The following is an 18,686-nucleotide window of genomic DNA, read 5'->3' on the forward strand; positions in this document are numbered from 1 at the left end:
GCCAAAACTCACAAGCACACATTTTGTTTTCTGGCAAAGCTAACAATGATTTAGCTGGTGTTTTTTTTTTTTTTTTTTTGTATCTGGGATTGAAATCAGAGGCATTGGACCACTGAGCCACCTTCCCAGCCCTATTTTGTATTTTGAGACAGGGTCTCACCTTGTTTTTGCTGAGGCCAACTTTGAACTTGCAATCTCTTGTCTCAGTCTCCTGAGCTGCTGGAATTTTAGACATGTGCTGCTGAACCCAGCTGTTTTAGCTGGTTTTGATGATGGTTTCATACTATAAGCCCTCCTTCTGATGTCCTTTATTATTTCTGTTTGTGAAGGTTTTGAACCAAAATTTTCACATTTGGAGCACAGGCTTATTATTATTATTATTATTTTTAAATATTCTGCCACTTGATTTTTACTTTATTTATTTATTTTTATGTGATGCTGAGGATCAAACCCAGGGCCTTGCACTTGCGAGGTGAGCGCTCTACCACTGAGTCACAACCCCAGCCTAGGATTATTCTTAATAAAGTATTGCTGCATCTGACTCCAGGGCCACATGAGGCTTCGGCCTGAAGAGATGAACTCCAGCTCTGAGCTCAGAGGTGGGTGGAAAAACCGGCTACCATAATGTTCTCGCCGGTGATGTAGCTGGCATCTGGGGAGCACAGGAAGGACACGAGTCCTGCACAGTCCTCCGGTTTCCCTATTCTGCATGGAGAGAGGAGATGGGTGAAGCTGGTGACACTTTCCCAGGAGTACTCGACTCACATGCAACACTGAAATCAAGAACTACCCAGGAAGATATGTGGGTGCTGTGTAGGGAACTGTGAGGTCATCACAGGTCTGGGGAAATCGTCAAATCCCCCAAAGTGGAATGGGTCTAACCTGTAGAGGGATGGTCTGTGATCTGTTAACTTTTGAGAAGGTTCTGAGGTGATGCTAATTCAGATCTACAAGGGACATTGCCTCACCACACCTACCTCTGCATTCCAAATATTTTCTTCCAATCTTCCTCAAAGTCTGGGATTTCAGTGAGCTAAAGGAAAGGTCAAGGTTAGTGCTGCTCATACAGATGGAGTCCTAGGGTTGTGGAAGGACTTCTGGAGCTCTCTTGGTTTGCTCTCTACATAGGACTGATTCTGACTCTGCTGCAGAACCCAAAAGCTGTGGACCACAGCAACAGAGCAAGAGACCTTTCCAAGTCTGAGAGTCCAGGTCTCTGTGGGGTATGGCTTGCAAGTGAAACGCACCCTAGTGCCCAGTGGTATAGGAACAGAAGCTCTTCTCTGTACTTACCACTCGACTGAAGTCTGTTTTGATCAATCCTGGTACTAGGCAGTTTACCCGAATGTTTTTCGGTGCAAGCTCCACTGCCAGAGTCTTGGTGAGGCCCAGCAGGGCTGTTTTACTGACATTGTAGGCCCCCAGCTTCTGTGGTCGGAAAGGGAAACAGATTAATAGGCTCGAACTGGGGATAAGGATTGTCCCTGGGATTTCCTGAATTGCCCTGGGCATTCACTCCAGTTACACCTCCTGATCTTCAAGTCTGGGAGACAGTGCCTGGAGGAGATGGCAAGATGATCCCAAGAAGGGCGTTTTATACAGAAGGCAAGATCAGTGATATAGAGTCATCATGTTTACATGTGAGTAGTCCTGAGGGAGCAGTTGTCAAACATTGGCTACTTCCATGTACCTGATTTTCCAGTTGTAAAGGAGAAGAGTTTCCTCTTACCCAATTGGGATCCATAGATGGTCATACTTACAGCAGATGGAACATAAGCTGCTACTGAGGAGACCAGGATCACAGAACCTTGTCTGGGAGGACAGAGAGGGTAGAATGTGAGCTGAAGACAGTTATCTTGTGTGTGACCAAGAAAGAGGAGGGTGAGAATAGCCTGGGCCAGGTAGACGGATTGACCTCCATTTCCTGCAGGTCTTTGATTATGTTCCTCAAACTACATTGCCAGGGAAGCCATCTATGTTTGGATTTTGTTTTTGAAGGAATATTTATGATTATAGATTACAATTATTGAATAGTAATAGGACTGGCCAAATTTTCTCTCTTTTGAGTTAGTTAAGACATATAATTTTTAAAAAATTGTCAATGTTATTAAACTTCATTCTCTTAGTTCCTTTTTCCTGCCTCAAGATCTCTAATGGTGCTTTAAGTCTTTATTCCTGATATTGTTTCTGATGTTGGTTATTTGCCTTTCTTTTTTCTTGATCAGCTCCCACAGAAATTTGTCAAAGGCATTTGTTTTTAAATATTTTTTTGTTTCCTTGGTTCATATATTTTGTCTTTTCCATTGATTTCTGCTCCATATGATTTCCTTTTTGCTTTCTCTGCATTTGCTTCTTCCCCCTGCATATTTAGTTTTTTTTTAATTTAACAGACAATATAATACTCTGCTAACCACTGTTCTTTACAATCCAGAAATAGATACTTTCACTTCTTTGTTTGTAAAGCAGGATTTTAAAGGTGTACTTTAAATGCAGCAGTTGAGAAACTTTGTATAAAGTGCTGTGGTTTATCTGTCCTATTTTGATTTTTTTTAATCTTTATTTATTTTATTTTATATGGTGCTGAGAATTGAACCCAGTGTCTCACATGCTAGGCAAGCACTCGGCCCCTAAGCCACAGCCCCCTTCTTGATTCCTACTTTTGCCCAGAACAGTAATTCTCCTAGAACTATTCCTTCCTAGCACTATAAACTCAGTTAACAGAAATGAGAAACTTGGAAAACCTACCATTGTTGTCTAATTCAATTTTAAAATTTTGATTTGGTTAAAATTTCTAGCTTAACAATCTTTTTCTTTTAACTGTAATCGCTGATAGCCAGGATTAATACCTAGCATTCAATTTTGTGATTTTTTTTTTAAATTCACCTAGTTCTCTGTTTTATTTTTTTGTTCATTCTCTCTTTTGGACTATTTTTTTCTATTTATTTCTTCTGTCTCTATCAGTTTAAAAAATATTTAATATTCAATTGCAATTCTTGTAGATGTTACCTTAGAAAGTAAAACCGGCGTGTTTAGCTAATCAAAGTTTGAAATTAATATTCTTATCCTGTCTCAAACAACATAAAAATCTTATAACAGCTTATCTCCATTTCTGCCTTTCTGACTTGAATATTATTTTTTGCATGTTTTAATTATTTCAACCCTACAAAACATCATTACTTTTTATAATAGGTGGTTAAGTTTGTTCATATGTTACTGTTTTTTCTGTGCCTTTCTTACTTTTATCTCAGATTTTCCATATGGGATCATTTAGTTCCTTCTGCCTAAAGAATATTATCTAGAACATCCTTTAGTTAATGGTTTTGGTTGTCTGAAAATGTTATATAACTTTGCCCTAATTTTTGAAAGATGCATTTGGTAGGTATAGCAACTATCAATTCTAGGTTGATAATTCTCCCCCCCCCCCCAGCATATGGGAAGCTCTATTTAAATTGGGTCATGAGGGAGGATAATGAGGATTTTAGCAAGTAGATTAAGAATGAATGGAAACTGAATGAAATGGAGTTTCCTTCATGAACTACTTTGTCCAAAATGTTAAATAAGACTATCTTTTAATTGCTTGGATGCCATAATTAATAAAATAATAGTAGCAGTATAAATAATGTTTATTATAAGTATTTAAAAATTAATTATACTATGTATATAATAATCTATACTATATATAATATTTATTTAAAATAATGTCTTTATTATAGTAAATATTCATAAATATACTCTTTATGTGCACTTTGCTTAGTAATTTATGTATTTATCATGTCAATGAATGTTCAAAACAGATCTTCTAAGCATCCTTATTCTTACTTAATAGATAAGAAAATGAAGACCCACAGAGATTAAATGCCAAGAATGTGTAGCTACTGACAGGACATGTATCTAAAGGTAGATCTCTGTGATTCTAAAATCCATGCTATCTATCTTCATCATACTAGTGGTTTACAACCAGTTTAGGAAAGTTAGATTCTGCAGACATACCCAGGACAAGTAACAGGGGATTAAGTGGAGGAAAAAATGGGTAAGCTCCAGGATCCAAATCCACCTTTCAACCTGCACATCTGTATCTGCTTTTGTCTGTTTTATACAGAATATTGTTGTGCTGTTAAAAACAGCCTGAAAAGCATTGCATTGAGTAGAACCACACTAATTACTGATATTTAGCCATTTGTAATCTACAAAAGTGGTGTTATTAAAAATATGGCTCAGTCTAATAGCACACCGTGCTTGTGTTGGAACTGGAAGGGGCCTTAGTAGTCATTATTAGAAGTCCTGGCTGAATTTTACAGAGAAGCAGCCCAGGTCATACTAGGAGCTCAATATGTGCTTACTGAATTCAGTGGCTGCTCCAAGATTTCCGTAGGGGAGGAACTGAAGGGAAGCAGTCTATTTGGAAGAGGGGTGTTAAATCTGAAGCCAGATTTACAGACAGGTAGTTAGTGTAGTTAGGTAAATGGGGTCTAGTATCAAGTAAGATGAATAAAATGGAGGCCATTATTGGGAATGGATCCAGGAAACCAGAGCAGCACTTGGGGAAATTGAAATGTTAATGTTCCCAAGGCCCAGAGACCATCCCATGGAAATGTTAATGAAGCAGCTCTCAGCAAACTTGGAGATACTAATCTAAAAGCCCAGGCCCTTCCTACCCAGATTACTCCTTTAGCCCACCCGTCCCCCACCCTTTGAGCATTCCCATTTACATTCCATCATTGCAAGATAACCGAGAACAAAGGACAGGAATACAGGAAAGCTGAAAGAGGACCTTAGCTATAAAAGAGGGAAGACCTCTCCCTTCCATGGATTCCACCTTTTGGGTCCCCTTCTTCCTCCCGGAGAAGTCTTTTCTGCTGTCCTTTAATAAAGCCTCTACTTTCTACTCTAAACTTGCCTCGGGCGTGCTTCTCTGTTGTTATACTTCAGTATTTGGGAAGAAAGGACTGGTCACGAGTAAACAGGGGTAACGAATCTACATCTGCAGAGCAGTTAATCCAGATTGAGAAAACCTCCTCTGATATTTTAAGGAGGGAGGGAGGACCATGCTGGTGACTTGACTTTCAGAAGATTCAAGGCTAAGTAGGAGCCGAGGCCTGAAGGACTTATTTCATTACAGGAACAAGACTGGCCCAAGCTGGAAGATTAGAATGGGAATGGCTATAGCACCTTCAGGAGAAGCTGGGATGTAAGGTGAGGCAGACAATGGGAGGCTTGAATGGCTGGGTCTGCAATGCAGTAGGTAAAAAGTAGCTCCCCTAGCTCCCTGAGCAGTCAGCTTGTTCCTGCCTCAGAACAAATACTGAGATCCTGAAAAAAAATATCTGGAAACATCCCACATCACTGAGATCAGTGAAAAACCAGAGCAGCTGGAGACAGCCCCAGGCCCACCTCACGGGTGAAGATGGAGCTGGCCAGGTAGGCATCTGCCCTTGGTTTTGGGGAGAAGCAGGGAAGAAGACTTTCTATTTTGGAAATTACGAGGCTCCAGGGAGAGAGAGGGGATGTGGCTGGCCCAAGAGTTAAGAATTCTGGGAGGAAAGAGTTGAATAGAACTGAGAAACATTGCTGCTCTGACTTCAGGAAGGCCCTGGGGAGCTTCAGGGTCATCAACCTGGACACTTGTGGCCTGAGCTTCTACAGCCCAAGAGAGGCCACCTCTACTTCTCTGACTTCAGGACTGTTGAGGGGACTCTGGCCCTTCTGTCTGTGGATCCCTTGGCTTCCTTTTAGAAGGACCCTTGCCAGGCTCTCTGACCACTCAAGATAAATTCCCTGGGTACACTAATGGATAGAATGCTTTGCTTTCTTTCAAACCCAGAAGTCTGAAAGATAATCTCTTGCTGTCTCTGTGTTACTGGTTCAGCCAATCCTGTTTCCAAGCAGGAAGGTCTACGTCAAATCTGGCTCCTCTCACTCTTGCTTCCCCATCCCTGTTTGATGCCAAGTAATTCCCTCCCTATTCTCCTTCCCCACCCTCACCCCCTGTTCTCCATGTGGGGCAGCAACTGGCTCAGCAGCAGGGCTGGGGCCTTCACATTCACATTCAGGATCTGAAATCAGAGCAAATAGGGGTGGGGGAGGGGAGACACAGTCAGTCTACCAATGTCACCGCATCTGGAAATATACCATGTTAGTATGTGGGCATGACACCTCTGACAAGGGGAAGCAGGACGGGTGCTGGGCTTCCTGGCATGCATGGAGGTGGGGGCTTCCTGAAGGTACAAGAATAAAGAGATCAGGCTGAGGACTTGTGTGGGGGGCTTGAAGACCTGGAGTCTTCAGGGTCTCTCCTGTCTCGAAGGACACAGTTTTCATCAGGAGCAGAGACATCAGCAGGTGAATCCAGAGAAGGCTGGATTTCAGGGTTATAGCCCAGAAGTACCAGTGTTAAGGACTAAGCATTTCCAGGCAAGGAAGAGAGTCACTCTTTTCTGTGTGCTCTACATTTTTTTGGTGATGATTTGGTTTTATGTTGGATACTCCCTGCAGATTGGGAGCTCCTGAACAGAGTGGGCAAGTACCTGCAACTTAGACACATTTCCACCTTGTCACAGCTGCAAAAATGGAGGCTTATGGATTCTGGATACCTGGCCTTCCTCTGTGCCAATGAGCTTGGAGGGTGGATGTGTGGGAACTGAGAACCAGCTCTGGGTGTGTGAGCTGATATGGAGGGAGGGCACTCAGAAGGTGAGGATGAAGTCCCACCCACCCCTCCCTGGCTGCCCCAGACCTCACCTTGTCCCAGATCTGTTCACTGCTCCTCAAGGTACTTCCCACAAAGGGGTTGACACCTGCTGTGCACACCAGGAAGTCCACACCCCCACAGTGTTTCAGGGCCTGCGGGTGGGAAGGGGACTTTGAGGATCAGGGTCAGAGGGTGAAAGACTTTTGCTACAATGGGACTTTATTTCTGTTTAATGTCCCTGGAGTTATGTCTGGTTCAAATCCAGGAATGGAAAAACCCTGAGGATGAAGGACTCTTTGTTTTAGGAACCAGGTATTGAGCTTCTGGACCAAAAAAAAAAAAAAAGGGCGGGGGGTGGGGGTGGGGGCAGGGATTTGCCCTACCCACTTATCCTATGCCTTTTTATGTTCTACTTCCAGGCACGCCACGGGGCTGTTGATTTCCCAACACAAGTCTCATTCACACCATTTCCTGAAATGTCTCTGTTACCCCTCTGTTTTCCTGATCATGCTAGCTCTGACTTAAAACCAGGGCTTCCTTATCTACAACTTCTTTATTTCTCTCAGATTCTTGAGGCCCTGGCTGATACTCATCAAGTAGCTGGTCTCCTAGTGTGGATCAGAGAAGCAGAATCCCTGCGTCCCTGACTGTGTTTCTATGCCCCTCACCGTGGCTACCAGTCGCTCCCGGTCTTCAGCTTTCCCCACATGACACACAGTGCCCGCCACACTCAGTCCTTCCCTCTGTAGTGTGTCCACTGCCTGGTCCACATTTTCCTGCTTCCGGCTGCTGATGATTACGTGGGCCCCATCCTGGGCCAGACGCCTGGCAATACTGAAGCCAATCCTATAGGCAAAGATGGAAAGGATATGACAATTCACCCTTGGGCTGAGCCCTTTCTTTCTTGCTGTATTTCTTATCCTCAGGTTCTAAATGAATCCCTCCCCCCAACTCAGAAAGAAAAACCAGCCTCTATCTCAGAGCAAAGCCTGTCCAAGGAAGGGACATGGCCTTTGTCCTTGGAAAAACCCACAGAGCACTCCTAGGCACATTCCCACCCTGCTAAGTTGTTTATCTACAAATAACAGGAGAGATCTGCTGCACCAGATGTCCCTGACTCAGTCAAGCTAGGTGGGAATCCATAGCAGCCCCCTAGCAGCCACCAATCAGCATGAGACAGGGAAATACCTGGGATGCCAGATGACCCTCCCAGTATTTTATGGTGGTTGATAACAAGTTGGGAAACCATGTAGTTCAGCACATACACCCCTCTTGGCTCAAACCAATCAGTTCAAACGAATACCCCTTTTGTACTAACCAATCACCCCTACCCAACTTGTTCCCACCAGTGAATGTGCTAATCATGTTTTAGAGTTGTTATTTGATTTCCCGCGGTGTGTGATGATTTGCTATGATGTATGTGAAGTCCCTGCCCTCTCCAAAGAATGTATAAAACTGCTGCAAACCCTGGGCTCGGGGCCTCTCAGCATCACCAGTTGCTGTGTGTGTGTGTTCACGGAGGACCGAGCTAGCTCGCAATAAACACCTCTTTGCTGCTTACATCCATCTTGGGTCTCTGGTGGTCTTTGTGGGTCCCGAATTCGAGCACAACAAGAAAAGCTCACCTCATACCTTCCTTGTGGATTGTAAGAGGACCCAAAGTGATAAAGAGGGGTTGCATCTGTCCTGGTGTACCGGACCTCCTATGTACCACATCAGACTTTGGCCTTCCTTAACTGGAACTAGTATTTTGACAATCCATTCCTAGTTCTTCACAGTTTTGGTTTGCTTTGCAGCTATAACCTAGAGCTCCTTACCTCAGACCTGTGAATCCACAGGGCTCACGGGCATGCAGCTTGGCGGGATGGGGTTAATAACCCACGTAGTACAATTCTTGACTGATGGGGGTCAGAAGCAAAGGCTGGATGCCCTCTGCCTTTCCCTGATGGGTGCCTCTGAGATTGGTTTCATGTTTTCTCTGAGCCTGTGGACCCATCACTCTCTGACCTGTAGCAGACCATCTTGGTAACACAGCCCGCACTGTCTTTGTCTCCTTCCTGGATTTTTTCTGCTGTCATTGTTTCTCTTAGGATCTCTTTAGTATTCCCTCCATACTCCTCTACAAGCACATAAACCCGGTAGGTTTTGCTTTGTGGGGATGAACTCCAGAGACACCCATACCGCCTCAGTTCCCAGAATTGCTCTCACCCATTTATGGATCCTGTGACCACTGCAACTTTGTTGACCAGTTTGAGACTACTATTGGCCACACTGCTGGTGCTTCTCATGGAGAGCAGAGTTGCACTGGGCAGGAAGCTCTTCCAACCCCAGGTCAGGGGCCTGAACATGGTTATTTTTGTTGTCTTTCCTCTGGTGAGCTTGGTCCAGGGAGGAAGCCCTCTAGAAAGGCAATGACAGTTCCAATAAGTGGATTCAAAAGAGTGAAGTATACTGGGCAAGAGCTGGGCTGGTCCAGGGTCACCACTAGAAGTCCAGCCTAGAGCCTGCATCTCTAGTCCTTCCAGTGGTTTTTACGCACACAGAATTCTCCATATTTACTCTCTCCTCTTTAACTGGATGGTTTCTGTTGTCTGGAATCAAATCCTAACATACACACAGAGGTTCAACAAATATTTATTCATCGAGACTCCCTAGAACAGTTAGTTCACAGGTTGGCTATGGAAGGACCAAGTAAATTAAGTTTCAGATGTGAAAGGGATCTGTAAACTGTAGGGTACTAACATCCAAGTAGCTCACAGCTGCTTCCAGTGATGAGCTTTACCCCTTTGTATCCCCTGTAGGTCTCTCACCTCAAGTCATGGGAAACACCTCAGTCCCTGCCTGTGGTTTTCTGCTCTGGCTGCTTTTCATCCCATGTTTTCAGCACATGAGGGGAGTCCTTTCAAACCACCACCCTGTACTGATTTTTTATATCCTCAAGGTGACCTCTTAATCCCTGTGCTTACTTCTCTTCTAAATTTTATCTCACTAACCCTAAATGACTGTGTTGTGTTTATCACTTCCAGCAGGATGCCCAGTGACTAGTAACTGCTTATTGGCATTTGTTGAATGAATGAATAAATGAGCGAAAGAAGATCTGGCTGCAGTGACACAATAGTTTCTTAGGGAACCCACTGGACCATTGTTAAAATTCCTTAGTGTTGGGTGCAGAGCAGGCTGAACTGTGTTGTCTGCAGGGCAGGCTGAACAGATGTTGGCTGCAAGATAGCCCACGCACTCAAACCCCCCTCTATCTGGTCCTTTATCACCTGTTTGTGTCAAGTGCTGCTCAAGGCTGAGCACTCAACCCTCCTTGGGCCAACAAGGCAGCTTGCAGACCCAGAGGCCCCGTTAGATTTGGGCTATAAAAACTCCCTCCTGCCAGGCCCCCCTCTCTCTTGCTCTCTCTCTCTTGCTCTCTCTCTCTTGCTCCCTCTCTCTTGCCATCTCTCTTGCTTTCTCTGTCTCTCTCCTGTGTGCGCTTCCTCCATCTCTCTCTCTCTCTTTCTCTCTCTCTCTCTGTCTTTCTTTCTTTTCTCTTTGCTGCACTGCTGCAATAAAGATCTTTTGGTTGCTCCAAGTGTTGTGGTCACTTTCCTTTCATTGGTGCCGAAACCCGGGATAGGGTTAAAACACACTTTTGGGTCCCTCTTCCTTTGGAAGTGCCACTCACCGGATGGCCTGAACCCAGGCCTGAACCCATTTTCTCAACTGCCAGAACTCCATCCACCACCGACTTTCAATTGGTGAGTTTCCCCTTCCTGGAGTCCTAAACCCAATGGTGGTGTCAGGAGGATTTGACTGTTGATTGTCTGGCAAACCTCTTTGCCCACCTGCGGGGAGGAAAACACCCCACCACAGCCTTCAAGGCTACAGTGGCCCTCAGGGACTCCTTCATAGGGCATTACAGACTCCTGGGTTCAAAATTATTCCCCTTCCCTTCCCAGCTGTTAGTTACCAGCATAGGCTTTGTAGGTCTCCCTCGAAGGACTGTGTAACCTCCAGGAACACATAACAGAGAACTGAACATCACACCCCACCCAGACCTTCACCATCTTGGTGGCTCTCCTAAAATCCTAGTCCTCACACCTTCAAGACTCCGTCGCCAGAGAGACACTTACCCTCCCCTTCCTCCCTCTTCCCCTGACTCTCTCTTTCCCCTCTTTCCGGCCCTGTGAGTCTCTGGCCTCTCCAGGAGGAGTCCCGAAAAGAAATGCCTTGGCCAAGGTCTCCCACGGCTCCGGCTCCGTCTAGGACGAGAGCTTCGACTGTCAGGATTTGGTGATGACCAATCTCTGCAGCTTGAACCTGCCACTAAGGCACTCCTGATTTTTGGCTCTAGTGGGGACGCCCCTTTTGCCAATAAATCAGTTTCCTCCTTCTCTCTTATACTACGGTTGCATCTCCTTCCTTCTCCTCTATACCAAGTTTGCGTCCCCTTCCCTCCTTCATATACTACGTTTGCGACATGGGTAATGTGTCCTCTCTGCCAGTCGACGCTCCCCTACAATGCCTCTCGGATAATCTCAAAACCCTCTCCTTGACACCAGACATCAAACCCCCAAAATTGATCAAATATAGCACCCAGGCCTGGCCTACTTATCCCTTACACAACCAAAGCAGATGGCCCCCCTTTTGGGTCCCTCGATCCCTCCATTCTAAGGGATCTCTACAATTACTGTGAGCATTCGAAAAAATGGGTAAAAAGCTGCTATATCAAAGCTTTCTTCTTGCTTGTGCTCTCTGCACCTTTTGCAGACCTCTGCAAATTTTTCTAGCTTGCAAACCAACACCCACAACCAGTGATCCCCAATCTTCTTCTCCTCCAGACTCATCCACTACTTTTGACCCTACTGATGAATTTCCACCCTATCACCCGGCTCAAAGAGGTCCTCACCCTCAACCTTCTGCCCCAGCCCCTCCACTGTCTCCCCCACCTGAACAACCTGACTTCTCCTCTCCACTCACTAGATCAAAAACCTAAACAACCACCTTTCCTCAAACCATTGCCTCTTTCCTGAGGTAGCAGGTACTGAAGGAACCCCTTCACCCACTCACTCCTCTCTTCTCCTGTCAGCACCCACACTAGGTCCCACCAGGTCCTCTTACCAGCTAACCCAAAGCTCAAACAAGCTGAGGAGAGCCCTTGGACCCCTATCAGAGATCTGGTGAAGTGGCCTTTAAAGTTGCTTTGTCATCACTGAAAACAGGTCACTAAGAATTGTCCCCTACAGGCTTTTTGGGATATTCACTCCCATCCTCCCCTCTGCTCTACCTGTTCTACTGCTCAAGTTTTCCTTGCTAGGGAAAATCCTATTCTTTTACATCACTCCTTCCTCATTCTCAGATCCACCAAGCTGCTCTCAGCCCGGCCTTCCCGTCTTCCCCCTCCCTACCCAGGCCCACAGAAAAGGCTTAACTGACCTTCTCCAGAAATCTTCACCATGGCTGATTTTAGGACTTTAGCAAAAGAATCTCTACAAAAAGTTTAATGTAGATAAACTTCCTATTTTCATGTTGCCCTGTTCTACTTGGTCACTGGCTGGAAAAATCAGCACTCAAAAAGCTGGACACCCCCTTACTAGTTTTTCACAAAATATGTAAAACAAGGCCTCTGGCCTTGAGCTGGGGCTTCACAGAGAAGTCTACATGTCTAAGATAAGGAAGCCCAACTGGGCTCCATGATAACAGCTGGCAGGGGTGGGGAGGGTGGAGGGAAGAGGAGAGAAAGGGAAGAAAAAGCTCTCCCCCTCCCAAGTGTCCTTGAAGGGTTAACTTTCCCAGAACAGAGGGAAAAAATAACAAACTGCTTTTTGTGAACTTCTGCAGACTGTGAACTTCTGAGCCCCTTCCCTTACATGTTGGGTACAAAATTCTGAAACAACCTAAACTTGGGGTTCAGGAGATTAATTGATTACAACAGAAGCAATGCCCTCTGAATCCGGTTGCAACCAAATAAAACTGTTTCCCTATCTTCAGTGCTATCTTAGGTGCCTTGCCTTGTCTGTCCCTACAACAGTATAATTCTATACACTTAAACATTGTTCATGTTTTCATGAAATGGTCAACAGATGTGATTAATTGTGTGCTGCAAATAACAAAATATCTCTTATTAAAATGGAATAATTTGCCTAAATTTAGAAATTTACAAGGATTATTTAAAAATGTAAAAAGAGAAAGAGTTAACAGATAGGAAAGAGAAATTAGAAGGTTCTAGTATGGATTTAATAGAAGGAAAATGTGTTTCTGGATAAGAGAGTCTATTAAGTAAATAAGAGGATATAAGCAAGTGATAAAGAATGTCTATGTATGTTGGTTATATATGTAAGCTTTTTGAGCAAGTAATCTTGAAGGAATTAAGCATTATAAAACTATGATTAAACAACAACTGTTATTTTGCAATATTGTAATATGTTATTTCTTTAAAAGCTAAACTTGGTTAATATAAAAACATCAATAGTAATTGTGGTACTATTACTCTTATTTGTATATTAAATGTGTTCATATTTTCCAGATATATGTCATTAAGATAGAAGCTTTAAAAAAATTATATCAAGCTGCTGTTCTCCAAAAGGTTGCATGGTTATTTTAGGCTTATAAAAATAACATATTGGAGATTTATTTATATCATTTAATGTTCTATAACCGGACCTGTTATCAATAAGATTAATATAAAGTTCTATACACTGTGTACAATTTAAATGTAATATACTGTATTATCTAGTATTCATGTGACATCAAGCAACAGCATAGATAAACTTTATAAAATGATATTTAAAAACAATGATCAGTTCGATAGTAGAACACTTTACCTAAGATTTATAAATCTTAGCCTTACCTGAGGATAAGGCTGTGCTTCCCATCTTACTACATGTCAGAATGACTCCAAAGTAGGCCAGACTTCAGCTAAAGCCCAATACTCTTAATTTAGGGTGAAACTGACTTTGCTGGATGTTTATGATCAAGATTTAAAGTTAAATTAAAATGGCCAAGAAAACCAATATTTGGCTCTGGCCCTCTGAGTCAGTCTGAATCCAGGGAACAGGGAACTTCTCTAAAGAGCTTTGCAACTCTGGGCCACATAACCTCCTGATCAGGGAGATTATTGAGACCACTGGAGAATGGAAAGCCAATCAGTGCATTTGCTGTGAATAGGAGGGTCATTGGAGACAGGAGACATCCCTGATGCTTCCAAGGGAAGCCACATGGTCAAGCAAGACCTGGACCCATCCTAGCACAAATGGCACTAGCAGAACTGAGAAGCTGCTGTGAAGTTCCCCCACGAGTGACCCCTATGGGAACTCGGCTGACTCTTAACAATAGATAGAAATAAAGTCAATTTTGACCAACTTGATCTTAAACACCTACCAAAACCAGTTAAGCCAAAACACAGTCATTCCTGGGAGCAGTGAAAGACAAGAACAGCTAGAAAAGAGGAGACAGCAACTAAGCCAATAGGCTCCATGGGGAATGTTCAGTTAAGTATGGCCTTGGCTCCTCCCCCTCGCAGGACCCCTATTAGTCCTCTCTATGTTTCTCCTAATAGGACCATGTCTATTAAATTGCCTACAGAAGTTCATGCAAGATCAGACACACAAATTCACCAACAAGCTGGTCCATCAACTACTTCTTTAACACTACCAGCCCTGATGCCCAAGATGGAGACTTAGGACTCATGACCAACTCCTCTGGCTCCAGAGACTCTGTGCCCATCTAAAACCCTCTTCTTCTTTTACTAATCATTATTCTCTCTCAAGTTTTTATCTCAAACAACAGATGCTGCTTCTACATCCAAGCGACATGGCACCAGGATGACACCACCCACTCTCAGTTTATGGGTCAAGGCAATTGCCCTTCCACTGTCTGCAATCCTTCTGTCACCCTTAACATTACTGGGTTCAACCAAGCCACCTCCAATACTTCCTAGAGTCCCTGCTACAGGACCAGTGGCCAATACCAAGAATCTCCTTTATCCAGGACTGGTTTGATGCCATCGAGGACTTTGGCTTCAAGGAACGTTTATGGACTTTACCCCTACCACAGTAGTTGTCTGTAGCCACTGAGTGTTATTTCTGGCTGCCCTGGTGTTCTCAGACCTGTCCCCCGAACATTCCTCCACTTCCCCTTCTAGGTCCAACGCCGCCCACCATTAAGCACGAAGTAGCCAGAGGACTTTACGCCGTCCCTCATGTCACTTAGAAAAACAAAAAGGGGGGAATGTTGGGCGCAGAGCAGGCTGAACTGTGTTGTCTGCAGGGCAGGCTGAACAGATGTTGGCTGCAAGATAGCCCACGCACTCAAACCCCCCTCTATCTGGTCCTTTATCACCTGTTTGTGTCAAGTGCTGCTCAAGGCTGAGCACTCAACCCCCCTTGGGCCAACAAGGCAGCTTGCAGACCCAGAGGCCCCATTAGATTTGGGCTATAAAAACTCCCTCCTGCCAGGCCCCCCTCTCTCTTGCTCTCTCTCTCTCTCTCTCTTGCTCTCTCTCTCTTGCTCCCTCTCTCTTGCTATCTCTCTTGCTTTCTCTGTCTCTCTCCTGCGTGTGCTTCCTCCCCCCCCTCTCTTTCTTTCTTTTCTCTTTGTTGCACTGCTGCAATAAAGATCTTTTGGTTGCTCCGAGTGTTGTGGTCACTTTCCTTTCACTTAGGGGCAGGTCAGATAGCTCACCCAGGCTGTTGGTTGTGTCAATCCAGGTTTGGTCTCAAAACATTTATTGTAAAGTAGCCATTCCTGATTTAAGCACTCAGGCACTGGCCATCAGGCTTTGTGTGCAGGGGAAACTTGTGTTTTCCTGATATTTAAGTTACTGACTTCTGCTCAAATCTCCACAGATCTATGCATGTGTAAGTACCATATTTACATAAACCAATTCTCTTATTTAAGCACTTCGACTTAAGTAAATCTTAAGCAAATATCAGAGCAGGTAAATGTTTTAGAGAGAAAACTTTATCTAAATCTGTTTTTTACATGTCATAAAATGTAAGTGTAGATTTCAATGATTTTTTTCAGTAGCTTCACCAAGTACTGCAGCCAGCACATTAAGTTAGCCTTAGGACATTTTTATTGCTTTAGTAAGATCCCTTATGCCTGTGAGGGTTAATCTCTGTTCCTACCCGCTGCTCAAGGAACTTTGATTTACTTTCTGTCTCTACAAATTTCATAAATTTGGCTTTTCTGACCTTTCATACATTTGAGGAAATTGATTTCTTAAAAATCTATATGCCTACCTGTCTCTTAGAAAGGCTTTGTGCAAATATACGTGCAAATATACAGCATTCTCTTGCTCAACTTGTGGGATACCTATCCCAGGCATATGAGGTTGGGGGAAGAAGATATGTGTACCATTCTTACCTTGGTGGAGGGCCCCAGTCACTTGTATGATGTTGAGAAGGAATCTCAGTGATAAGATCAGCTCTCAAGATTAGTCTGGTCCTTGAGTGCCTGGGCAGCTGCTCCTCTGCTCTGCTCCTTAAATCAGGAATTCATTCCTTACTCCTCCCTCCAGGACACACCCATGAGATCTCCCTGTCCTCTTTCCAGCATCATATGGTTGAGTCATCAAGGACTGAAGTTCCTATTGTAAGATAAGAAATAACATTTTGTAATTTTGATTTGCATTTACCTCATAACTAGTAACACTGATCGGTTTATATATACCTGTTGGCTATTTGTGTATCTTTTATTTATTTATTTATTGATTGCTCAAAACATTACAATGATCTTGGCATATCATATTTCATGGGGTTATGAATTCTTATTTTTACCATGAGTTCAGATTGCAGGGTCACATTGGTTACACATCCATGTTTATACATACTGACATACTAGTGTCTGTTGTATTCTGCTGCCTTTCCTATCTCCTTCCTATCCCCCCTCCCCTCCCCTCCCATCATCTCTCTCTACCCAATCTACTGTAATTCATTTCTCTCTCTTTTTTCCCCTTCCCCCTCACATTCTCTTATATGTAATTTTGTATAACAATGAGGGTCTCTTTCCATCTTCCATGCAATTCCACTTCTCTATCCCATTACCTCCCACCTCTCTTCCCTGCTTAATGGTAATCTTCTTCTCATGCTCTTCCTCCCTGCTCTGTTTTGAGTTGCCCGACTTATATCAAAGAAGACATTTGGCATTTGTTTTTTAGGGATTGGCTAGCTTCACTTAGCATAATCTGCTCTAATGCCACCCATTTCCCTGCAAATGCCATGATTTTGTTATTTTTTAGTGCTGAGTAATATTCCATTGTGTACAAATGCCACATTTTTTTATCCATTCATCTATTGACGGCCATCTAAGTTGGTTCCACATTCTAGCTATTGTGAATTGTGCTGTTATGAACATTGATGTAGCTGTATCCCTATAGTATGGTCTTATTAGGTCTTTGGGGAATAGTCCGAGAAGGGGAATAGCTGGGTTGAATGGTGGTTCCATTCCTAGCTTTCCAAGGAATCTCCATACTGCTTTTCAAATTGGCTGCACCAATTTGCAGTCTCGCCAGCAATGTACAAGTGTACCCTTTTCCCCACATCCTCGCCAGCACTTGTTGTTGTTTGACTTCATAATGGCTGCCATTCTTACTGGAGTGAGATGGTATCTTAGGGTGGTTTTAATTTGCATTTCTCTGATTGCTAGAGATGTTGAGCATTTTTTCGGGTATTTGTTGATTGATTGTATGTCCTTCTCTGATAAGTGTCTGTTCAGGTCCTTGGCCCATTTGTTGATTGGGTTATTTGTTTTCTTACTGTTTAGTTTTTTGAGTTCATTGTATACTCTGGATAATAGGGCTCTATCTGAAGTGTGAGGAGTAAAAATTTGTTCCCAGGATGTAGGCTCCACATTTACCTCTCTTATTGTTTTTCTTGCTGAGAAAAAACTTTTTGAGTATGTCCCATTTGTTGATTATTGATTTTAGCTCTTGTCCTATAGGTGTCCAATTAAGGAATTTGGAGCCTGACCCCACGAGATGGAGATTAGAGCCAACTTTTTCTTCTATCAGACACAGAGTTTCTGGTTTGATCCCTAGCTCCTTGATCCATTTTGAGTTAACTTTTGTGCGTGGCAAGAGAAGGGGATTCAGTTTCATTTTGTTGCATATGGATTTCCAGCTTTCCTAGCACCATTTGTTGAAGATGCTATCCTTTCTCCATTGCATGCTTTTAGCACCTTTGTCTAATATAAGGTAGTTGTAATTTTGTGGATTGGTCTCTGTGTCCTCTATTCTGTACCATTGGTCCACCTGCCTGTTTTGGTACCAGTACCATGCTGTTTTTGTTACTATTGCTCTGTAGTATAGTTTAAAGTCTGGTCTTGCTATACCGCCTGATTCACACTTCCTGCTTAGAATTGCTTTTGCTATTCTGGGTCTTTTATTTTTCCATATGAATTTCATGATTGCTTTATCTATTTCTACAAGAAATGCCATTGGGATTTTGATTGGCATTGCATTAAACCTATAGAGTACTTTTGGTAATATTGCCATTTTGATGATGTTAGTTCTGCCTATCCATGAACAGGGTATATCTTTCCATCTTCTAAGGTCATCTTCTATTTTCCTCTTTAGGGTTATATAGTTTTCATTGTATAAGTTTTTCACCTCTTTTGTTAGGTTGATTCCCAAGTATTTTTTTTTTTTTTTTTGAGGATATTGTGAATCGAGTGGTTGTCCTCATTTCCATTTCAGAGGATTTGTTGCAGATATACAGGAATGCCTTTGATTTATGCGTGTTGATTTTATATCCTGCCACTTTGCTGAATTAATTTACTAGCTCTAGAAGTTTCTTGGTAGAACCTTTTGGGTCTTCTAGGTATAGGATCATGTCATCTGCAAATAGTGCTAATTTAAGTTCTTCTTATCCTATATTTATGCCTTTAATTTCTTTCGTCTGTCTAATTGCTCTGGCCAGTGTTTTGAGAACTATGTTGAATAGAAGAGGTGAGAGAGGGCATCCCTGTCTTGTTCCAGATTTTAGAGGGAATGCCTTCAATTTTTCTCCAT

The 18,686-nt window shown here is 43.3% G+C and overlaps 1 protein-coding gene across 1 annotated transcript; it reads right to left on the bottom strand.

Moving 5' to 3' along the window:
* Positions 1–402: 402 nt before the first annotated feature.
* LOC101969918 (dehydrogenase/reductase SDR family member 2, mitochondrial) lies at positions 403–16,261 on the bottom strand. The gene is made up of 9 exons (XM_040275885.2): positions 16,043–16,261; positions 8,897–9,088; positions 7,357–7,534; positions 6,739–6,840; positions 5,983–6,053; positions 1,761–1,812; positions 1,294–1,428; positions 978–1,033; positions 403–705 (listed from the first exon to the last, which is right to left on the bottom strand). The coding sequence occupies exons 2-9, from the start codon at positions 9,034–9,036 to the stop codon at positions 594–596; spliced, it is 846 nt and encodes a 281-aa protein (XP_040131819.2). The 5' UTR covers positions 9,037–9,088; positions 16,043–16,261; the 3' UTR covers positions 403–593.
* Positions 16,262–18,686: the final 2,425 nt, after the last annotated feature.

The sequence above is a fragment of the Ictidomys tridecemlineatus genome, chromosome 5, assembly GCF_052094955.1.
Source record: "Ictidomys tridecemlineatus isolate mIctTri1 chromosome 5, mIctTri1.hap1, whole genome shotgun sequence".
NCBI classification, from domain to species: Eukaryota; Metazoa; Chordata; class Mammalia; order Rodentia; family Sciuridae; genus Ictidomys; species Ictidomys tridecemlineatus.